Here is a 20,310-nt window from a genome sequence, read left to right on the forward strand (position 1 = left end):
AACAGCTGGGACTACAGGCACAAACCACCATACGTGACTCTCAATCTAATTTTTATTAGCCATGGAAACTTTACTTACATGGCTGACCCAGAGTGAAAGGCCTAAAGACCTCCTGCTCACCCATCCCTTGCAGGGCCCATGGATCCTCTGGCCTTCCTATATGTCCACTGCCCTTTCCCTGGGTCTAAACCAACAAATCGACGCTGTATCATTTTCCCCTAAATCTTGCCCTACTTATTTCTGCTCGCTGTCCCCACAGCCTTCTCACATCTTTCTCCATGAAGTGGGTCAATGGGTAAAAATATACAGGTAGATAGAAGTAAGTTCTAATGTTCAACAGCTGAGTAGGGTGACTATGGTCAGCAACAATGTATTGTATATTTCAAAGTAGCAAGAAGCGTAAAATGTTCCCAACACACAGAAACCACAAATACTCAAGGTGATGGAGACCCTAAATGCCCTGACCTTAATTACACATTCTTTTTTTTTTTTTTTTTTTTTTTGAGACAGAGTTTCGCTCTGTTGCCCAGGCTGGAGTGCAATGGCGTGATCTCGGCTCACTTCAACCTCTGCCTCCCGGGTTCAAGCGATTCTCCTGCCTCAGCCTCCCTTGCAGCTGGGACTACAGGCACGTGCCACCACGCCTGGCTAATTTTTGTACTTTTAGTAGAGATGGGGTTTCACCATGTTGGCTAGGCTGCTCTCGAACTCCTGACCTCAGGTCATCCACCCACCTCAGCCTCCCAAAGTGCTGGGATTACAGGCATGAGCCACTGCACCCGGCCTGATCATCACACATTCTATGCATGCAACAAAGATTCTCATCTTCCCCATAAATATGCAAAATATGCATCAATTTAGAAAACTGCATATCGATGCATATTAGGGGTTCAGTGTGAAGTCCTCCCACTCACTGAAATGCGGTCAGTAAGACTAAAAATAGGTAAATAAAAGATGTTTTCACATGTTTTGCTGCTTCTGAATTCAATCTACCCTAGTATATTACTTTGGTGGAAATAAGCAGGAAGAATCTATACTCATACAGATAAATAGCTAGAACAGGAAGGAGTCGCTACTAACCTTTATAGATAATTATCAATTTTCTTTGAATCTACAGCAAAACTCAACAAGAAGTATCTAATAGTTCTCAAAAGTTGCTACGGGTCGGGCGCGGTGGCTCACGCCTGTAATCCCAGCACTTTGGGAGGCCGAGGCGGGCGGATCACGAGGTCAGGAGATCGAGACCATCCTGGTTAACACGGTGAAACCCCGTCTCTACTAAAAATACAAAAAATTAGCCGGGCGCAGTGGCGGGCACCTGTAGTCCCAGCTACTCGGGGGGCTGAGGCAGGAGAATGGCGTGAACCCAGGAGGCGGAGCTTGCAGTGAGCCGAGATTGTGCCACTGCACTCCGCCCGGGCTGGGCGAAAGAGCGAGACCCCACCTCAAAAAAAAAAAAAAAAAAAAAAAAAGTTGCTACGTAAAATTTGAAAATTAGCCGGGTGTGGTGGTGTGCGCCTGTAGTCCCAGCTACTTGGGAGGCTGAGGTGGGACGATTGTTTGAGTTCAGGAGGTGGAGGCTGCAGTGAGCCATGATGGCGCCACTGCACTCCAGCCTGGGCGACAAAGTAAAAATCTGCCTAAAAAAATAAAAATTAAAAAAAGTTGCAAAGTGGGAGATAAAACCATTTTGACTAACTTTCCTTAATAAGTTACAGTGTTTCCTTTCTATATCTGGCCCCCAACCCAAAGCAGCTCCTCTCCACACACCCCTCTATGCGCCCTCTTCTACATGGAGAGAGCCCCTGCCAACTCCCTTCTCTCCTAGCCATGTCCATGTCCCAAACTAAGACAGAGCTCCTGTCTCTTCTCACAATCCCACCGTGACTCAATTACTGTCTTACAGCCCACCATAAAAAAGTCTGCCAAAGGTCTGAAGTCTAAGTGGCTTGTCCAGCTTCATTTCCACCTGATCCACGAGTGTTTTTTTCCCTCAGAGAGTTCAGATCAGTGGGACAGGTGTGGCTGCACACCACAAAATTCAAATGCCTTCTGCCCAAGAGGTCGCTTCTGCTCACATTTTCCGTGATTCTCTGCTTTCTCACAATTCTGTCAGCCTGCTCAGCTCTGCACACTCTAGAAGCAGGCCTTGGGCTCCCCATGGCACCATGCTCACAGTGCTTAATACGTGACAAAGGAACGCAGGCAGAGCTGCACTGTGCCCAGCACCAGGCCGGGCAGGAGCAACGCCCTGGCAGAGCTCACAGACTCACAAGCCATTTGAGTCGGCCCTGGGGCTTCGACAAGCAAGCTTTGCTCCACGTCCTTGCTGAGGACTGAAAAAGCCCTAGGGTGCTAGGATATGGCCCATGGTGTCCACCTCTCCTCACAATCTGCCCACCAGGAGGTCTTTTCAACCCAATGTTCAGACACCTCCAACACCAGTGAAGATTCCTCACTTAGGCAGTAGAGCAGGCAGCAGGTGGCAAGAGCACAAGCCGGAACAGGAGCAGGGGACTCACCGGCCTGGCACCCCCCATGGCATGGAAGCACGGAGACACTGGATGGGGGAGCATCATTATTTTTTTCAAAATACAAGTTCACAGAAGAGACACACCATACCTGCTCATCCGTGCAAGTAAACATGTACTCCAAATGCAAATCAAAGGAGCTGGCATTGCTTGCGTGCGTGTCTCTCCCTCACATTAGGGACAGGAAGCGGGAGCTTCCAGAACAACGGATGAGCTGCAGCCACTCAATGGGTGACCGTAGGTATTTCTGGCTGTGTGGCCTGACCTCTCCCATCTCACAGGGGACATCCCAGGGTCACAGGAGATGCTAGGGGCAGGGAACGTCCTTTATTAAGTGTAAATCTCTGCACAGGCAGGATTCTGTTTCTTTCCACAAGGACTCTGTGATTAAGAGCGAGAGGATTAGGGGCCAGTTATGAGGAGAAACAGGATCAAATGGGAGATGAGCTAGATCTCAGCCCAAGAATGGCTCCTAGAAGCCTTAGAGCCACCTGGAGATATGGGATCGCACAAGGCTCTTGGGGAAAAGTGGGTACAAAACCATACCAGTGCTTTGAGGAGCTGCCTCCAGATTTGGGCTGGAACGACAGTGTGGGGACTCCTGGGGTATCTGGGTCCTGGAAAGGCACCAGGAGGCAGTGGACTCCCCAGCACTACCAAGAACTCCCAGGAACTGTTCTGAAGCCTCAGGGATTCCTCTGAGTCCAAACCAGGATGAAGTTCCCAGAAAAGGGAGATGAATTTGGCCAAAACTTTCAATAAGCCAGCATCCTTAAAAAGCGCCTCTTAACAAGCCTCATCTGCTGGCCTCTGTTGGGTCCCATACCAGCCTCCCTCTACCTCAGGGGACTCCAGGGCCAGCTGGTCAATCGCCTCCGAGTCATTCTGCAACTCCTCCAGCTCCTGCAGGGTCTTATCCTTCAGCGTCTCCATCCTTCCCTGTGAACACAGTGACACCAAAGTAACGAATGGGCAGCCCAAGAGGAAGGGACCCCCGAGCCTGTACATACGATTTATCAAAAACAAACTGGAGTTTTCCTGCGATAATACCACTCCACCGGGAGGCTCGAGGAGGGGCAGAGATCTCTGAGAGCACATTCCTGTGGCTCAGCCTACCCCCTCCCCAGGGAGACCAAGGAGCTGCTCCCTCCACCCTCTCATGAGCAACAGGATATGTGAAAGTACTTGCAGCCAGAAGCAAAACCACAATCCTCGGGTGCTAGATGGAGCTCCCCAAGGAGCAGAGAGGAAAAGGCAGGAGGAGAGGGCCAGGCAGCAGGGATGGAGACTAAGTTTGGCCCAAGGCTGCCCGCAAGCACTGATGCCATCATGCCCTCTGGTAGGTATCTATTTCTATCTGAACCCGAAATACACCAAGCTCCACACATGGGGGCTTTGCTGGCTTCAACATCACTAGTTCAACTATGTCACTGCTTGTTATATTTAGTGCTCCAGAAACCTCAGGTTTCCCTCCAGAATTCCCCTTAACTGCAGCCCTCTCCATGTGCCACCAAAAGGGACTGTCATATGCGCATCCTCATAGGAGCAGGAAAAAAAAAAAATCAGCCAGTTGGCCTCACAGGCAATCAGGAAGGAAAGAAATTGACCGACCCAAAGAGGACATCTGCTTTGACAGAGAGCTGGTGTCAGCGGCCCTCTCCCTGTCACTCTGCCTGGAGGGCTATCGATTGTCTGTGTGGTAGACGGGTCACAGCCAGGCCCAGGAGGGAACCCCAGGGACTGAAGAGAGGAAGCACAAATACACCCGGGACCTGCTTCCTTTCTGCTGACAGCGTCCTCCATTTTCATCTGGTTTGTATCTTTTCCAGACGTGCATTCCATAGCTTTTTTTTTTTTTTTTTTTGAGACATGGTCTCACTCTGTTGCCCAGGCTGGAAAGCAATGGTGCAAACAGGGCTCACTGCAGCCTTGACCTCCTGGGCTCAAATGATCCTCCCACCTCAACCTCCCGATAGCTGGCACTATAGGTGTGTGTTACCACCTCCAGCTAATTTTTAAATTTTTTTTGTAGAGACAGGGTCTCACTATTTTGCCCAGGCTGGTCTCAAACTACTGGGCTCAAACGATTCTCCTGCCTTGACCTCCCAAGGTGCTGGGATTACAGGTGTGTGCCACCATGTCCGGCTCCATAGCTTTAATGTTGGTTTTTCTCATCACAAAGGTTATATTAGTTTTCAAAAGATTCCAGCACCACAGAAATCTAGGGTCCTCCACAGCCCACCTGCACCAGCACTCAGCTAGGGTGAGCCAAGGCTGACAACCCAGCTGAGAAGGTGTTCTAGAATCAAGAACCAAGGTTACAGCTATGTGGTCAGATGCAACCTTCTCCAAGTCTCAGTTTCCCCATTTGCAGTAGGAAGCGAATGGCATCTTCTAGGGTCATCAGAAAGGTAAGAGGAGGACTGAGAAACGACCACATGTTCCCATGTACCAGGAAGTCCCAGTGCACTCCTCAGGGGACCCCCGCCTCCACCCACTCAAGGGTGCCCTGGTTTAAACAACAAATCATATGGCCACTGATAAAGAGCTATCCATATAGGGACGTGACCAGTATTTGTTATGTCCTGAGGGTTAAAAGTGGCCCCCAATCTCTAAGCAGGGATTGCCAAACTTCAGTGTGCATCTGAATTCCAGCAAAGCTCACTGACGATACAGGTGGCCAGCCCCTCCCACAGAGCTCTGCATCAGTAGGTCAGGGCAGGGCCCAGAAATCCGGAATCCCTCCTGGAGAGACTGACAAAGTTGGTCCAGGGCCAGATTTTGAGAAGATGACAGCTCCATGCCAGTCCTATCACAGTGGAGACCCCTGGTTTCTGAGTACGGGCAACGTCAGTTTTCCCTGAGCTGTTCTCCCCTAAAAAGGAGAGGTAGCAGCAGCCATGTCATATGCAGACAGGGTATCAGAAAGGTTAGAGTCACAGCCAGCAAATGGCAGAGCCAAAATTCAAACCTGCATTCTGTACACACCTCACCTGACTGCTCCAAAACCCTTGGTCTAAAAGCCCCAGAGCCAGGTCGGACACAGTGGCTCACACCTGTAATCCCAATACTTTGGGAGACCAAGGTAGAAGGCTCATTTTCGGCCAGGAGGTCAAGAGCAGCCTAGGCAATGTAGCATCTGATTGTAAAAATTGTAAAATGAAATAAAATAATGAAAGTAAGTAAAAGCTGGGCCAGGCGCAGTGGCTTATGCCTGTAATCCCAGCACTTTGGGAGGCCGAGGTAGGCAGATCACCTGAGGTCAGGAGTTCACGACCAGCCTGGCCAACATGGTGAAACCCTGTCTCTACTAAAAATACAAAATTAGCCCGGCGTGGTGGCACGCGATTGTAATCCCAGTTACTCCAGAGGCCGAGGCACCAGAATCACTTGAACCCGGGAGGCGGAGGTTACAGTGAGTGGAGATCGTGCCACTGCACTCCTGCCTGGGCAACCGAGCAAGACTCGGTCTCAAAAAAACAAAAGAAAAGAAAAGAAGTAAAAGCTAGAGCTGGAGCAGGGGAAGAGCAGCCTGCAGATGGCCTGGGCTGGAGCAGAACTCCGGGAGGAACACTGGCAGCACACCCCAAATCCAAACCCAAATGAGTTGGCCATAAGCAGAAGCAACACTGTGAAGACACCGAAACACATCGGGGCACAGGCTCCAGCCAGCCAGACAGCTGGAGTCCAGGCCCTGCCCCTCGCAAAGGTGGAACCTCCCTGAGCCTTGAGTCCTTCACCTGCAAAATGAGACTCACAACAGCCCCTCCCTCACAGGGCGGGTGCGAGGTTCAATGGGATAGCACAGGCAAAGTGCTGGCTCGGTGCCAGGCCTGGCCTGGAACAGAACTTGCAGGGCCACAGCAGCTGCACCCATATCGGCTCCACCCAAGGGGAGGCCCGCCACTGAGCATCTGCTCACTCCTGCCATCAAGGCTGAGCACTGCAGGTGCAGCCAGGTGGAGGACGGAAGCTCTGTCACGGGCAGCTAGCTGACCACACACAAACAGCACAGTCAGCACCACCATCTGTGAAAGCACCCAGCAGGTTCAGGACTCAGTCTCATACACCGAAGTCTCCACGCGTGGGGAGGCCCCGAGAAGAGCCAAGATTCGCTGGGACAGGCACCAACTCCCCTCCAGCTGCTTACCACGGGAGGTGCCACCAGATGTTTGACAAGTATCACATTTAATAAGATAACACAGCCTCCAACAACACATCGCAAACGTTTTGGTCTCAGGACCCCTTTTCACTCTCAATGTTAAGGAGGACTCCAAGAGTTCTGTTTATGTGGATTATAGCTATCGGTATTTACCATGTTCGAAATTAAAAGTGGAAGAAAAATTTTTTTCAAACAGGGTCTCGCTCTATCGCTCAGGCTAGAGTGCACTGGCATGATCTCAGCTCACTTCAGACTTGATGTCCCAGACTCAAGCAATCCTCCCACCTCAGCCTCCTGAGTAACCAGGACTACAGGCATGTGCCACCACACCCAGCTAATTTTTTTTAATTTTTTGTAAAGATGGGGTCTCACTATTTGATCCAGGCTGGTCTCAAACTCCTGTACGCAAGTAATCCTCCCGCCTTGACCTCCCAAAGTGCTGGAATAACAGGTGTGAGCCACCACACCCAGCCGAGAAATTTTTAAAATACAAGAATACACAAACACTACCTTCCATTAGCTGCCAGAATGACAACATGATCATGGGTCATGCGGCCTCTGAAAACTGCACTGTATACTCATGCAAGAAAAGAGAGTGAAGAAAGAAAATAATGTCTCAGAATGATTACGGAAACCACTCTATCCTCATGGATGGCCTGAAAGGGTCTCTGGAAACCTCCAGGAGTCCCCCTGAAACACGCTTTGAGAGCCACTGGTCTAAAGGTTAAGAGATGAGACTGGAGCCGGACTGCCTCGGTATGAACCCAGCTCTGCCACTTACTGTGTCACCTAACCCCTTTGTGCCTCAATTTCTCAATCTGTAAAACAGAACAGCATGTGGAACATAGTAAGCACCACTAAGCATTTGCTGCTATGAGGACCCTGGCAACCATATTACACAGTGGGCATCAATATCACCCCAACCTCACAGGGGAGGCTGAGAGAGGTGACGTTACTTGCCCAAGGTCATGCAGTTTGGAATGACAATGCCTTTACTGGTCCAGGGATTCTCAACATGTGCTTCATGGAGTCCCTGAGTCCTAAGTCCTCCTCCAGACCTAGAACTGTAGAATCTCCAGGATTCTTTATTTTTTATCTTTTATTTTTTTGAGATGGAGTCTTGTTCTGTCGCCCAGACTGGAGTGCAGTGGCGCAATCTCAGCTCACTGTAACCTCTACCTCCTGGGTTCAAGCAATTCTCTTGCCTCAGCCTCTCGAGGATTATAGGTGCCTGACACCAGCCTGGCTGATTTTTGTATTTTTAGTAGAGATGGGGGTTTCACCATGTTGGCCAGGCTGATCTTGAACTCCTGACCTCAAGTGATCCACCTGCCTCAGACTCCCAAAGTGCTGGGATTACAGGTGTGAACCACCACGCCCAGCCAATTCTTTTTTTTTTTTTTTTTTTTTTGAGATGGGAGTTTCGCTCTTATTGCCCGGGCTGGAGTGCAACGGCACAATCTTGGCTCACGGCAACCTCTGCTTCCCAGGTTCAAGTGATTCTCCAGCCTCAACCTCCCCAGTAGCTGGGATTACAGGCATGCAACACCACGCCCAGCTAATTTTGTAATTTTAGTAGAAACAGGGTTTCTCCATGTTGGTCAGGCTGGTCTCAAACTCCTGACCTCAAGTGATCCACCTGCCTCGGCCTCCCAAAGTGCTGGGATTACAGGTGGGAGCTACCGCGCCCAGCCGATTCTTAATTTTTAATGAAGTTTTCATTTTAACTAGGCTACCTGGATATGACTAGTTTGGCATCCATTATCTTATTTTCCCCTTTCCCCAACACTCTGGGGGAACACAGGTGGAGGCAACCCCATCTGACAGAGGAAAAGCAAAGACCCCGGGGGAGAAAGGGCCTTGTCACCCAGTCACGGCAGAGGCAGGAGGAGAACGCAGGCAGTGCTGTTTCTACAGAGTGAGTCCCCACCAGGACCCCAAGGGCACTTCCTAAGGCTTGGCTCTGTGTGGGCACGGTGGGACAGGTGACACCCAGGTGCACAAGACAGGGGTCTTCATGCTGGGATTTAGGCTTCAGATTTGCAGTGACATGACAATCCACATCACAGAGGGAGGCAGCATCACATACGATAAAGAGCAAGAGGCAGAACGTCGTGGCCACAGCTCATGAGACGAGTGCCCAAGCTCTGGCCAGCTCCACAGGGGAGATTCATGTGAAAACAGTGCCTGCCATGATGTCAGGCTTCTAACAGGCCAGGAGTCCCCCCTACACGGAAGCTAAGTCTGGGAAGGGGACCGGGGCCTCCACCAAGCTGCTACCTCCTCTGCTCATGGGGCTCCCATTTCAGAAGGCACTGGTGGAATGTGCCAGACAAACATGTCCCAAATGAGGAGTGCTCAGAACCCTACTCCCAACTTTGCCAAATAGCTGGAGGCCAGATTTTCGTTTTGGGACTCAATTTTCCTTATCTGTAAAATGGGCAAACAAACTCTTACATGGCTCTTCTGAAATCAAAGCCCTCTGTACTATCACACTAGTCTTTAATTGAAACAATAAATAAAGAGACCAAAGCCCTCTGTAAACTCTCCTGTTAATTTACATAACCTCTCTGGTATGTAAAGCCAGCATGAGCTTAAGCGACTCCTATTTCAGAGATAAAATGAATCCCAGAAAGAAGCAGGAAGGATACTGCACCCCTGTGTGGGTGTTTTCATTTCACCAACATCTTTGCCCCACCTGCTCGGCCCATCAGAGGGTTGCAGTGAGGATAAGGTGTTTAGCCATAAGGCCCGAGATCCAGAGATTAGAAGCCCACGCAAGCACGCCGATTATCCCATCCCTCCCTGTCCCTGCCTCCGGTTGGGGGAGGCCCACCTCACCGCCCTCATACAGCATCTCAGGCTGGGCAGGCAAGTGCCACCTTGTGGGGTTTACCGCAGCATCACCCACCCCTGGAAATTACAGGTCCCTTTCTCTCACCAATGCCACAGCCATCACCTGCTCCTCAGAGCCACCAGCAAGGCTGGAAGCAGCAAGCACTTCCCTGGGTCCCTAATACAGAGAAGGGAGAACAGGAAACTATTTTGCCCACAGCCCACAGAGCTGCTAAGAAAGTGCCCTTGAAGCTTGGCCATCCACTGCTGGTGGCATCTAACTCCATCACCCAACACAAGGGACACGTCCAAAGTGACACTTCTCGGAGTGACCTCAGCCACCACAGATATCTCAAAGTAGAGAACTAGGGGGTTCCTGAGATGTCCTCAGGGACCCAGAGTCCATGGGCTTTTGCTGCTGGAGGGTGTGACGAGTCCAACTACCTGGGCCCCTCAGTACCAGGGCCCTGGCCCAGAGCCCCTCCCACTGCCAGGATGCCCGGGAGGATGCAGCACTGCTCTAGTGACCTCTGGGGTTTGCTGTGCAGGAGTAGGGAGTTGTTGAGGGTGAGAGTAAATCAACCCCTTCAAGACAAGGAGAATGTCTCACTCATCTTCGTCAACCCAAGCCCAGCAGACTGGCTGTCAGATAGCTCACAATAACGTTTGCCCAAGTGATGGAGACAGGAAGGAGAGAACAAGTCAGTGAAGACGTGGGGACAGAGAACGGGGCATTCTTCCCCTCAGCCCTGCCCGCTCGCATTTCTCCACTCCCTTACTGAATCAATACTTACGAAGCAATTGCATTTGCGAAGAATACTGAGAGATCCACATCAAGGGAGGAAGGATAAATGGGGGCAGCAGGATGTGAGCAAATATTTGGGGGGTTCTTACTATGAGCCAGACACAGCATTCACAGGTAAGAGCTGATCCTAACTCTCAAGTAACTCAGTTTCATTTTAAAAAGCCAAAACTATTCACAATAATTCATCATGAATACAGGTGAGAGCGGCGTAACAGAGGCAGACACCAATGGAGTACGGAGAAGAGATGGGCCGCTCTGTGGGCCTGGAAAGCTTGGCCACAGGGGCCTGCGCGTGCCATGCCAGGAGCAGCACAGCCCAGGCGGGAGCCACTGCAGATCCAAGGGGCTGGGAGGGGAGGAGGAGGGAGGGCTGCGGGGCAGGCAGCTGCACAGGTTCACAGGTACAGCAGAAAACACCTTTTCTGGGGCAATATCATCAACTCGAGAATGATCTGGCTGGGAGAGAACAAGGTGAGAAAGCTATGCGTGAGCCAGTCTGTGTTCCTTGCACAGAGAAGAGGAACAGTGCCCCTGGTTCCTCACTACCAGCCCCTGAGAAGGAAGAACACTTGTTTTTGTTTTTTCCTTTTGCTTTCTAAAGTTGTCTCTCTGCAGTTTTCACCCCCACCAGAGGTCCCAACCCCAGTGGCCTACAAAGGCCAGGCCGGCAGTAGGAGGCCAAGCGCCAGGCAGGGAGTGTGTCTGGCTGGAAAGCAGCCCTGGTGATTCTAGGCCCCTCCTGCAGCCTTGCCAGCTTTCCCAGACCTATCAGCTCTCCAAAGGGAGCCAGAAATCTACATCTAGGTGCATCTTCCCATTTTTAAATTTCAACTCAAAGCTGTGAGAAACTGGGTGGGCCATCAAAACCCACAATTCAGGTGTGTGACCTGAATTGACGCCATATCCTCTATGGGAGACAAGTGCAAGGGTACAGATCACAGAAAAGGGGGTGGGGCAGAGGGGAGAGGTGACAAAGACATCCCACAAAAATCCTGGAGCCCCACCGTTTGCCACAATGCACTGAAAGGAGGTTGGGGGTGGGGGCACAGGCTGAACGCACTGGAGCTTTGCTATCAGAACCAAGGAAGCAGCATTTCTGGGTGCAGCCAGACCGGCCATCTGGCACCTGTTGCTTTGATCTCTGGTCTCAACTTCTTTCCATTACTTTATATCTTGACTAAATCGATCCCACAGGTCTTGAGCACAGGGTACACGATCTGGTAAAAGATAGCACAGGGCCAGTGGATTTACGCCAAAGGCAGCGCCACATCCCCAGCAAGGGAGGCCACAGAACTTCCTAGCAGACCAGGGTGGAAGGGGGACTCTGGGGAGGGTTCAAACTTGGGGCAGCCTTCCAGATCTGTTTTTGTCGGGGAAAAAAAAAGTCATGCATAGATGGTTTTGCTCAACGAGCTAATCAGCTCAAAAACAAATCGTTTCCACTGATCAGAGATCCTTTCCAAAGATAACCGTCAAAAAAAAAAAAGCTGGACTGCAAAATGCAGCATTTTCTAGACAGTGAGGGCACTGAGATCAGAGTGTGGCATGCCAGCCCTAGAGACAACTTGCACTGCCCCTCACCCCTTGCCTCTTAAGTGGTTCATGCCAACTCTCTCCCCAAACTCTGTGTCTGCACAGAATTCTGTCCTGTGCAGACATGGAATTTGAAAACAGATGCCTTGAGTTTGTGCTTTGGCTCCACAGCTCTTTTAACTGTGTGACCTTAATCAAGTCCTTTAACCTCGGTTTCCTTAATGGGGCACCGTGATGATAATCCCACCTTAGGGGTTGCTGTGTGGCTCAGATAAGCGAACAGCCCAGAAAGAGCTTTGCAAACCCCTGAGCACTGAACAAATATAAATTATCCCACCTCCTGGGGTTACTCCTGCAACCCCTGGGCTGCAATCTTGTGTCAAGTGAAATGGCTGCTGAGACTGGGCAGGAGGATTCCAGTCTCCACCGGCTCCAGCATCTGGGAGCTGAAGCACGGCTCCCACCACTCCCCTCGCCTTGCCAGACAACACTTACTTGCCAGTGACCTCAAGCCCGAAATCACACTGCAAGAAGAGCTGTGACATCCCTTGGTTTCTTACAAATTCCCCACATCCATCTATGGTACCAGAAGAAGCTGTTACCAGGGCAACCTGCAAAGTCCAACCTGTACGTGTTAAAAAGGAACTGGCCCCATCTTACCCCATATTTCAGAAACACCTGCTGTTGCCTTAGAAACCTTCCTAATCAGTACCATGCTGTTTTGGTTACTGTAGCCTTGTAGTATAGTTTAAAGTCAGGTAGCGTGATGCCTCCAGCTTTGTTCTTTTGGCTTAGGATTGACTTGGCGATGCGGGCTCTTTTTTGGTTCCATATGAACTTTAAAGTAGTTTTTTCCAATTCTGTGAAGAAAGTCATTGGTAGCTTGATGGGGATGGCATTGAATCTATAAATTACCTTGGGCAGTATGGCCATTTTCACAATATTGATTCTTCCAACCCATGAGCATGGAATGTTCTTCCATTTGTTTGTATCCTCTTTTATTTCATTGAGCAGTGGTTTGTAGTTCTCCTTGAAGAGGTCCTTCACATCCCTTGTAAGTTGGATTCCTAGGTATTTTATTCTCTTTGAAGCAATTGTGAATGGGAGTTCACTCATGATTTGGCTCTCTGTTTGTCTGTTATTGGTGTACAAGAATGCTTGTGATTTTTGTACATTAATTTTGTATCCTGAGACTTCGCTGAAGTTGCTAATCAGCTTAAGGAGATTTTGGGCTGAGACAATGGGGTTTTCTAGATATACAATCATGTCATCTGCAAACAGGGACAATTTGACTTCCTCTTTTCCTAATTGAATACCTTTTATTTCCTTCTCCTGCCTGATTGCTCTGGCCAGAACTTCCAGCACTATGTTGAACAGGAGCGGTGAGAGAGGGCATCCCTGTCTTGTGCCAGTTTTCAGAGGGAATGCTTCCAGTTTTTGCCCATTCAGTATGATATTGGCTGTGGGTTTGTCGTAGATAGCTCTTATTATTTTGAGATACGTCCCATCAATACCTAATTTATTGGGAGTTTTTAGCATGAAGTGTTGTTGAATTTTGTCAAAGGCCTTTTCTGCATCTATTGAGATAATCATGTGGTTTTTGTCTTTGGTTCTGTTTATATGTTGGATTACATTTATTGATTTGCGTATGTTGAACCAGCCTTGCATCCCAGGGATGAAGCCCACTTGATCATGGTGGATAAGCTTTTTGATGTGCTGCTGGATTCGGTTTGCCAGTATTTTATTGAGGATTTTTGCATCAATGTTCATCAAGGATATTGGTCTGAAATTCTCTTTTTTGGTTATGTCTCTGCAAGGCTACAGTAACCAAAACAGCATGGTACTGGTACCACAACAGAGACATAGATCAATGGAACAGAACAGAGCCCTCAGAAATGATGCCGCATAGCTACAACTATCTGATCTTTGACAAACCTGACAAAAATAAGAAATGGGGAAAGGATTCCCTATTTAATAAATGGTGCTGGGAAAACTGGCTAGCCATATGTAGAAAGCTGAAACTGGATCCCTTCCTTACACCTTATACAAAAATTAATTCAAGATGGATTAAAGACTTATATGTTAGACCTAAAACCATTAAAATCCTACAAGAAAACCTAGGCAATACCATTCAGGACATAGGCGTGGGCAAGGACTTCATGTCTAAAACACCAAAAGCAATGGCAACAAAAGCCAAAATCGACAAATGGGATCTCATTAAACTAAAGAGCTTCTGCACAGCAAAAGAAACTATCATCAGAATGAACAGGCAACCTACAGAATGGGAGAAAATTTTTGCAACCTACTCATCTGACAAAGGGCTAATATCCAGAATCTATAACGAACTCAAACAAATTTTCAAGAAAAAAACAAACAACCCCATCAAAAAGTGGGCAGAGGACATGAACAGACACTTCTCAAAAGAAGACATTTATGCAGCCAGAAAACACATGAAGAAATGCTCATCATCACTGGCCATCAGAGAAATGCAAATCAAAACCACAGTGAGATACCATCTCACACCAGTTAGAATGGCCATCATTAAAAAATCAGGAAACAACAGGTGCTGGAGAGGATGTGGAGAAATAGGAACACTTTTACACTGTTGGTGGGATTGTAAACTAGTTCAACCATTGTGGAAGTCAGTGTGGCGATTCCTCAGGGATCTCGAACTAGAAATACCATTTGACCCAGCCATCCCATTACTGGGTATATACCCAAAGGACTATAAATCATGCTGCTATAAAGACACATGCACACGTATGTTTATTGCGGCACTATTCACAATAGCAAAGAGTTGGAACCAACCCAAATGTCCAACAACGATAGACTGGATTAAGAAAATGTGGCACATATACACCATGGAATACTATGCAGCCATAAAAAATGATGAGTTCGTGTCCTTTGTAGGGACATGGATGAAACTGGAAAACATCATTCTCAGTAAACTATCGCAAGGACAAAAAACCAAACACCGCATGTTCTCACTCATAGGTGGGAATTGAACAATGAGAACTCATGGACACAGGAAGGGGAACATCACACTCCGGGGACTGTTGTGGGGTGGGGGGAGGGGGGAGGGACAGCATTAGGAGATACACCTAATGCTAAATGACGAGTTAATGGGTGCAGGAAATCAACATGGCACATGGATACATATGTAACAAACCTGCACATTGTGCACATGTACCCTAAAACCCTAAAGTATAATAAAAAAAAAAAAAAAAAAAAAAAGAAACCTTCCTAATCGTGCTACTGAATGAGGAAATATTTGCGGGCCGGATCTGGTTTTCTTTTCCCGGAATGATTCCAGCTGTGCATCCGAGTACCAGACTGTTTTGTTTCCTGACTTCCCACAGGAGGTTAAAAAAAAAAAAAAAAAAAATCAAATCATCAAGTTCTTCTCACCTGACCCAAAGCAGCACCAAACTGACCTTCCTCACAAGTGGAAAAGTTACAGTGTAAACCATGGAGAGGGAGGCATTTTTAGTTTCAATTTTTTGCGTTTTTAGTTTTCTTTTTTTTTTTTTAAGAGATGAAGGACTCACTCTGTCACTCTGTTGCCCAGGCTAGAGTGCAGGAACGCAACAGTAACTCACTTCACAGCCTCAAACTCTTGGGCTCAAGCAATCCACCTCACCTCCCAAGTAGCTGGGAGTCCAGGCCTGTGCCACCGCCCCCAGCTGGTTTTCATTCTAAGGAATTGCTGGGGTTGGGGCTGGATTGGGGTTGGAGATTCCTCCCACCCACCAGGGATAAATAGTTAAGACTACCCAAAGAGGGGTCGGGTGCGGTGGCTCACGCCTGTAATCCCAGCACTTTGGGAGGCCAAGGCAGGCGGACCACTAGGTCAGGAGATCACAGACCATCCTGGCTAACACAGTGAAACCCCATCTCTACTAAAAGTACAAAAAAAGTAGCTAGGTGTGGTGGCGCGCGCCTGTAGTCCCAGCTACTCCGGAGGCTGAGGCAGGAGAATGGCGTGAACCCGGGAGGCGGAGCTTGCCATGAGCTGAGATCATGCCACTGCACTCCAGCCTGGGCGACAGAGCAAGACTCCGTCTCAAAAAAAAAAAAAAAGGCTACGTGAAGAGGCTTTGGAGACAAAAACTCCTAGATTTCAATCCCATCCTGACCTTTCACTAGCTATATCACCATGGGCACATTATTCAGCCTTTCTCATTCTGTTTCTCATTTGTAAAATGGGGCTAATATTACCAACATCATGGGGTTGTAAGGATTAAATGAAAATTAAACAAGACCACCAAGCAGCATGTCTGGTGCCGGGCAGTATTAATTCCCACTCCCTCACAACTTAATTGTTAGGAAATGCTGCCTGTCAACTGTGCCAGGCACCCAGCTAGGTCTGGAACCAGAGGACTCTGAAAGAGCAGATCCCAGTCAGAAGCAAAGGGTGTGGCTTTCTGAAACAAGCTCCAAACCAATCTAGACAAGAGTCCTCAAATATAAGCATACATGGGGGAATGTACAATCTCTCATAAGGAAATTGCTTCATGAAGGAAACCGTCATCTTTACATAAATATTTATATAACAACTGAATGCTCCTCAATCCACTGAAAAACTCCATCTGACCCCCCTTTGCCCAGACGCAGGGCCGTCAAGTGAGAAGACTCAAGAATAATAAGCCATTCACTGTGCCAAATGGTGGGAGGCACCCAGAGTGGCAGAAGACTTCAGGAAATTAAGCCACTCGGCTGGCTGGCTGGGAGGCTCTATCAGCATGCGGCAGGCTGCAGAGCCCAGCACTCACACCCTGCCCCCTAGGTCGCTGGCTTGGCTTTGCTGACCCAGTCCGTGGGGGACTCCTCCCAAACCTGCTGAACCTCCACACACACCTGCATTCCAGCATTCCTAGATCTCCACTCCCACTCCTCTCACTCTTCTACCAGACTTTCCTCCCAGCCTCCGTTTCTATCCATGACTTCAGCTCCTGGCCCTGACTTCCAGGCTTCCAGGTCAGCTGAGACATGTGGGTCCCCCCACCCCTGATGTCCAATCACCACGTTTTAGCTAGTCAGTGTTCCAAAATCTCTCACACACACCCATCCCTGCCCTATGCAGGCTGCAAACTAGTCTTCTAGTCTTCAAGGTCTCTTTCTCACAACCATCCCACCAGGCTCCCCGGATGAATGTGTCCTATCTTCTCACTGCTTCCCAAAGGCTGGCCGTCTTGCCCCCCTCCTCCCCTCAGCCCCCCACCTGTCAATGGGTGGTGGTGGGAGGGGTCGAGTAGCCTAACCAGTGTGGACAAGACACCTCCCTCCTCTGCCCATTTGCCCAGTTTGGCCTAATCCTGTCACTTTCAACCTTCTTCAAAGGAGTTTGTTTTTTTTTTCCAAACAGAACATTTAATCCAAACCCTACTGCACAGAACACTTCACAACACATATGCTCTGGGCAAACAGGTCGGGGGAGCCCTGTTCTCACAGCTCAGTTTCCCCTTGACCTAGAGTTGGCCCCTGAGACCACCGCCCTAACCCCCTACCCCTGCTGCTCCCAACCCTCACCAGCCCCTCCCCTCGTCCCCTCCTCCACTCCCTTTCAGCTGTGATGTCTTGCCAGCAGCGTAGAGTGTGGGGAGTCACCAAACCAGGCCTTACCGCCTCCTGCCCAGTTGCCCTCCAGAGCCTCACTGTGCCATCAGTGTCAGGAACTGGGAGAGGCCCTGCGTCTGAGGTTTAGAGGCTGCTCACAGTCCAGAGGCTGGCCCGGGTGTTCCATACACCGCAACTAAGGTAATCCTCACCGCTCCTAAGCTGCTGTCCATCCTCAGGCTTTTCTCATTTTAAATAGGAGAAAACTGAAGTTCTGTGCCTGCCCACAGTTTCCCAGGGAGGAAACGCAGGGCCTGAACTGCAACAAAGCCCATCCAGCTTCACGGCCCACACGCCTCACTGTGCTCGGCTGCCTCGATCAAGTCTACATCCACAGAACACCGGGCTTGGCTCTGGGGACCAACTTCATCAATGGTCATTGGTACAGATATCTTCAACTAGATCCCTAAAGAGTAGGATCTGTTCTATTTCGTTCAGAACCCAGCATGATGCTGTCCTAACAAATACTAAAGTGGTAACTACTCTCGTTCACCAGCCCTCAGACTAAAGTCCAAACAGATGTACAGGCCCAGGAGCCCCGGCAGCACAGGAGCAGTGCCTCCTTTGAAACTCAGCTCTGCAGGGGACACCCAGGGATTAAAGGCTCTGAATCTGTAAGACAGACAGCCCTGCACTCTTGCTTACTGGCTGGGGAGACCTTGGGTGGGTAATTTAAAATCTCTGTGCCTCGGTGTCTTCTGTAAGATGGAGCTTTTGTACGGACGAATACAGTTTCATGCCTAGAAAGTCTAAAGTCTGGCTCTCAGGCAGGGATCAATAAACAGTTGCTCGTGATTTCTATCACTGTGGCTGAGGGCAGACACTCAGCCCATTCTTACCTCTGCAACTCAAGCACTTCCTGTGTCGACGCAGGACAGAGAATTTAAGATTCCTCCAGAGCTGGCATCAGTCAACAGAGGAACATAACTCCAAAGGCTGGATGTAATCAGACCAACAGCATTCAGCGTCAATCAAAATGATGGCCAAGAAACAGGTGATTTAATAGGTAGCCGGTTTTTGAAACTTCCTGACAGTAAAGCCAAGCCACTTGGCAAGGCCTCTTCCTTCTCTGGCCCATGAGTGACTTGAAGAGGAAAACATACTGACTTCACACCAACTTCCACTTGTATCTCCTTTGTCCCTACTGTTCAGATGACTCAGAAAGGATTTCAATCTGCAGCTGTCCATCCTCCCCCAGCCCACTTCTAATCTGCACAGAGCGAGCTGAGTAAGTGGATTCAACTGTCCCTTTAAGGAGGGATCAAGAAGAAGGTCAAGGCAAAGACACATTCAGGACAAACATCCAGGAGTGTGCACCAGTCATGCAAGGTGTATCTGTTCAAAGCCCAAGATGATGAGACCGCTGTTCTCACTGAGGTTTGGCCATCCTAGGCTGATATAAAGTGGGGCAGCTGCAGACCCTACCCCTGCCAGTGATAAGCCAGACCCAGAACTTCCGGGTCCAGCGGAATCATCCACAGGCAGACAGGTATAGCCACAGAAAAAGAGAAACCAAGCCAGGGCCTTCTCAAATCAATTCTTGACTCAGGCAGGAATCCACGAAGGCCATTATCAAACAAAGGGTGGCAAAGCTGTATCCATGACCGCACTGAGCTCTGGACTCATTTTCATCCTTGTACAGAAAGTCTGCCCTAAGCCCGCCTCGGCCCTCTCCAGCCCTCTTCTACACCCCCCCAGTAACCTCGAGAGAACACAGTCAGAGCTCCCATGGCCCTCCCATGGCTCCCCAGCATTTGGTATTATGTTCCAAATCTTGTGCTCCTTGGCTTGGTATACAACGCCCTGTATCAGCTGACCCCAAGCCTCTATTTCTCCATGGGTTGCTCACTCCATCCCAACTCTTTCTGTTCTACCTACTAGTCCCAGAACAAAAACCACACTTCCAGTCACTTGACATATATTGATCTCTAAACATCAGTAAGACAGGGATCCTGCCCAGCAAGGAGTTCACAGCACAAGCTGTTCTGCCTTTGCTCTTGCTCTCCACTCTGCCTGGAATATTCTTTCCTACACTTTCCCCATCTAGAAAATGCCTGCTCCGTCCCTCAAAAGCCAGCAACTCTCTAAAGCTTTCCTTGCTCCTTCCTCCCAAAGAGTTCATCCTGCCTTCCATGGTACTCTGTACACAGCACGTAGCATTTCTTATTTAGGAATCAGCATGCTTCTCCAGCTAGAGTGTGAGCTCCCCAAGGGCACAGCCCATGTCGTGTTTGTTTCTGCATCCCAGCGCCTAGGTCAACACTGAGCACATACAAGGTAATATGGTTTGGCTCTGTATCCCCGCCCAAATATCATCTTGAATTGTAATCCCCATAATCCCCACATGTGGAGGGAGGGACCTAGTGGGAGGTGATTGGATCATGGGGGCAGTTTCCCCCATGCTGTTCTCATGACAGTGAATGAGGTCTCACGAGCTATGATGGTTTTATAAGTGTTTGACAGTTTATCCTACTGACACTGTCTCACCTGCCGCCATTAAGACAAGCGCACTTCACCTTCCGCCATGATTGTAACTTTCCTGAGGCCTCCCAAACATGCCGAAGTGTGAGTCAATTAAACCTCTTTCCTTTATTAGTTACCCAGTCTTAGGCAGTTCTTTTTATTATAGCAGTGTGAAAAAACGGACTAATACAACAGGCATCCAAGGAATGCTGACTGGACAGGGACTTCCGCTTTTGGCTAATGTGGAGGGAGAGGCACTAGATTTACTCTCCTGCCTCAAAAAACTAAAAAGCCAGACAAAGCCAAACAAAACACATAGAATGACAGTTTGTAAACACTAGACATCAGACAGCACAGAAGAGTGA

General features: G+C 49.1%; 1 protein-coding gene across 1 annotated transcript in view; it reads right to left on the minus strand.

The window, feature by feature from the left end:
* VPS37C (VPS37C subunit of ESCRT-I) overlaps positions 1 to 20,310 on the minus strand; it is a 33,720-nt gene that overhangs the window by 5,499 nt on the left and 7,911 nt on the right. Inside the window, exon 2 of the mRNA XM_030810887.1 lies at positions 3,372 to 3,470. Within this exon, the coding sequence (XP_030666747.1) occupies positions 3,372 to 3,464 (93 nt within the window). The 5' untranslated portion in view covers positions 3,465 to 3,470. The remainder of the gene's footprint in view (positions 1 to 3,371; positions 3,471 to 20,310) is intronic.

The sequence above is a fragment of the Nomascus leucogenys genome, chromosome 4 (genome assembly GCF_006542625.1).
Source record: "Nomascus leucogenys isolate Asia chromosome 4, Asia_NLE_v1, whole genome shotgun sequence".
NCBI classification, from domain to species: Eukaryota; Metazoa; Chordata; class Mammalia; order Primates; family Hylobatidae; genus Nomascus; species Nomascus leucogenys.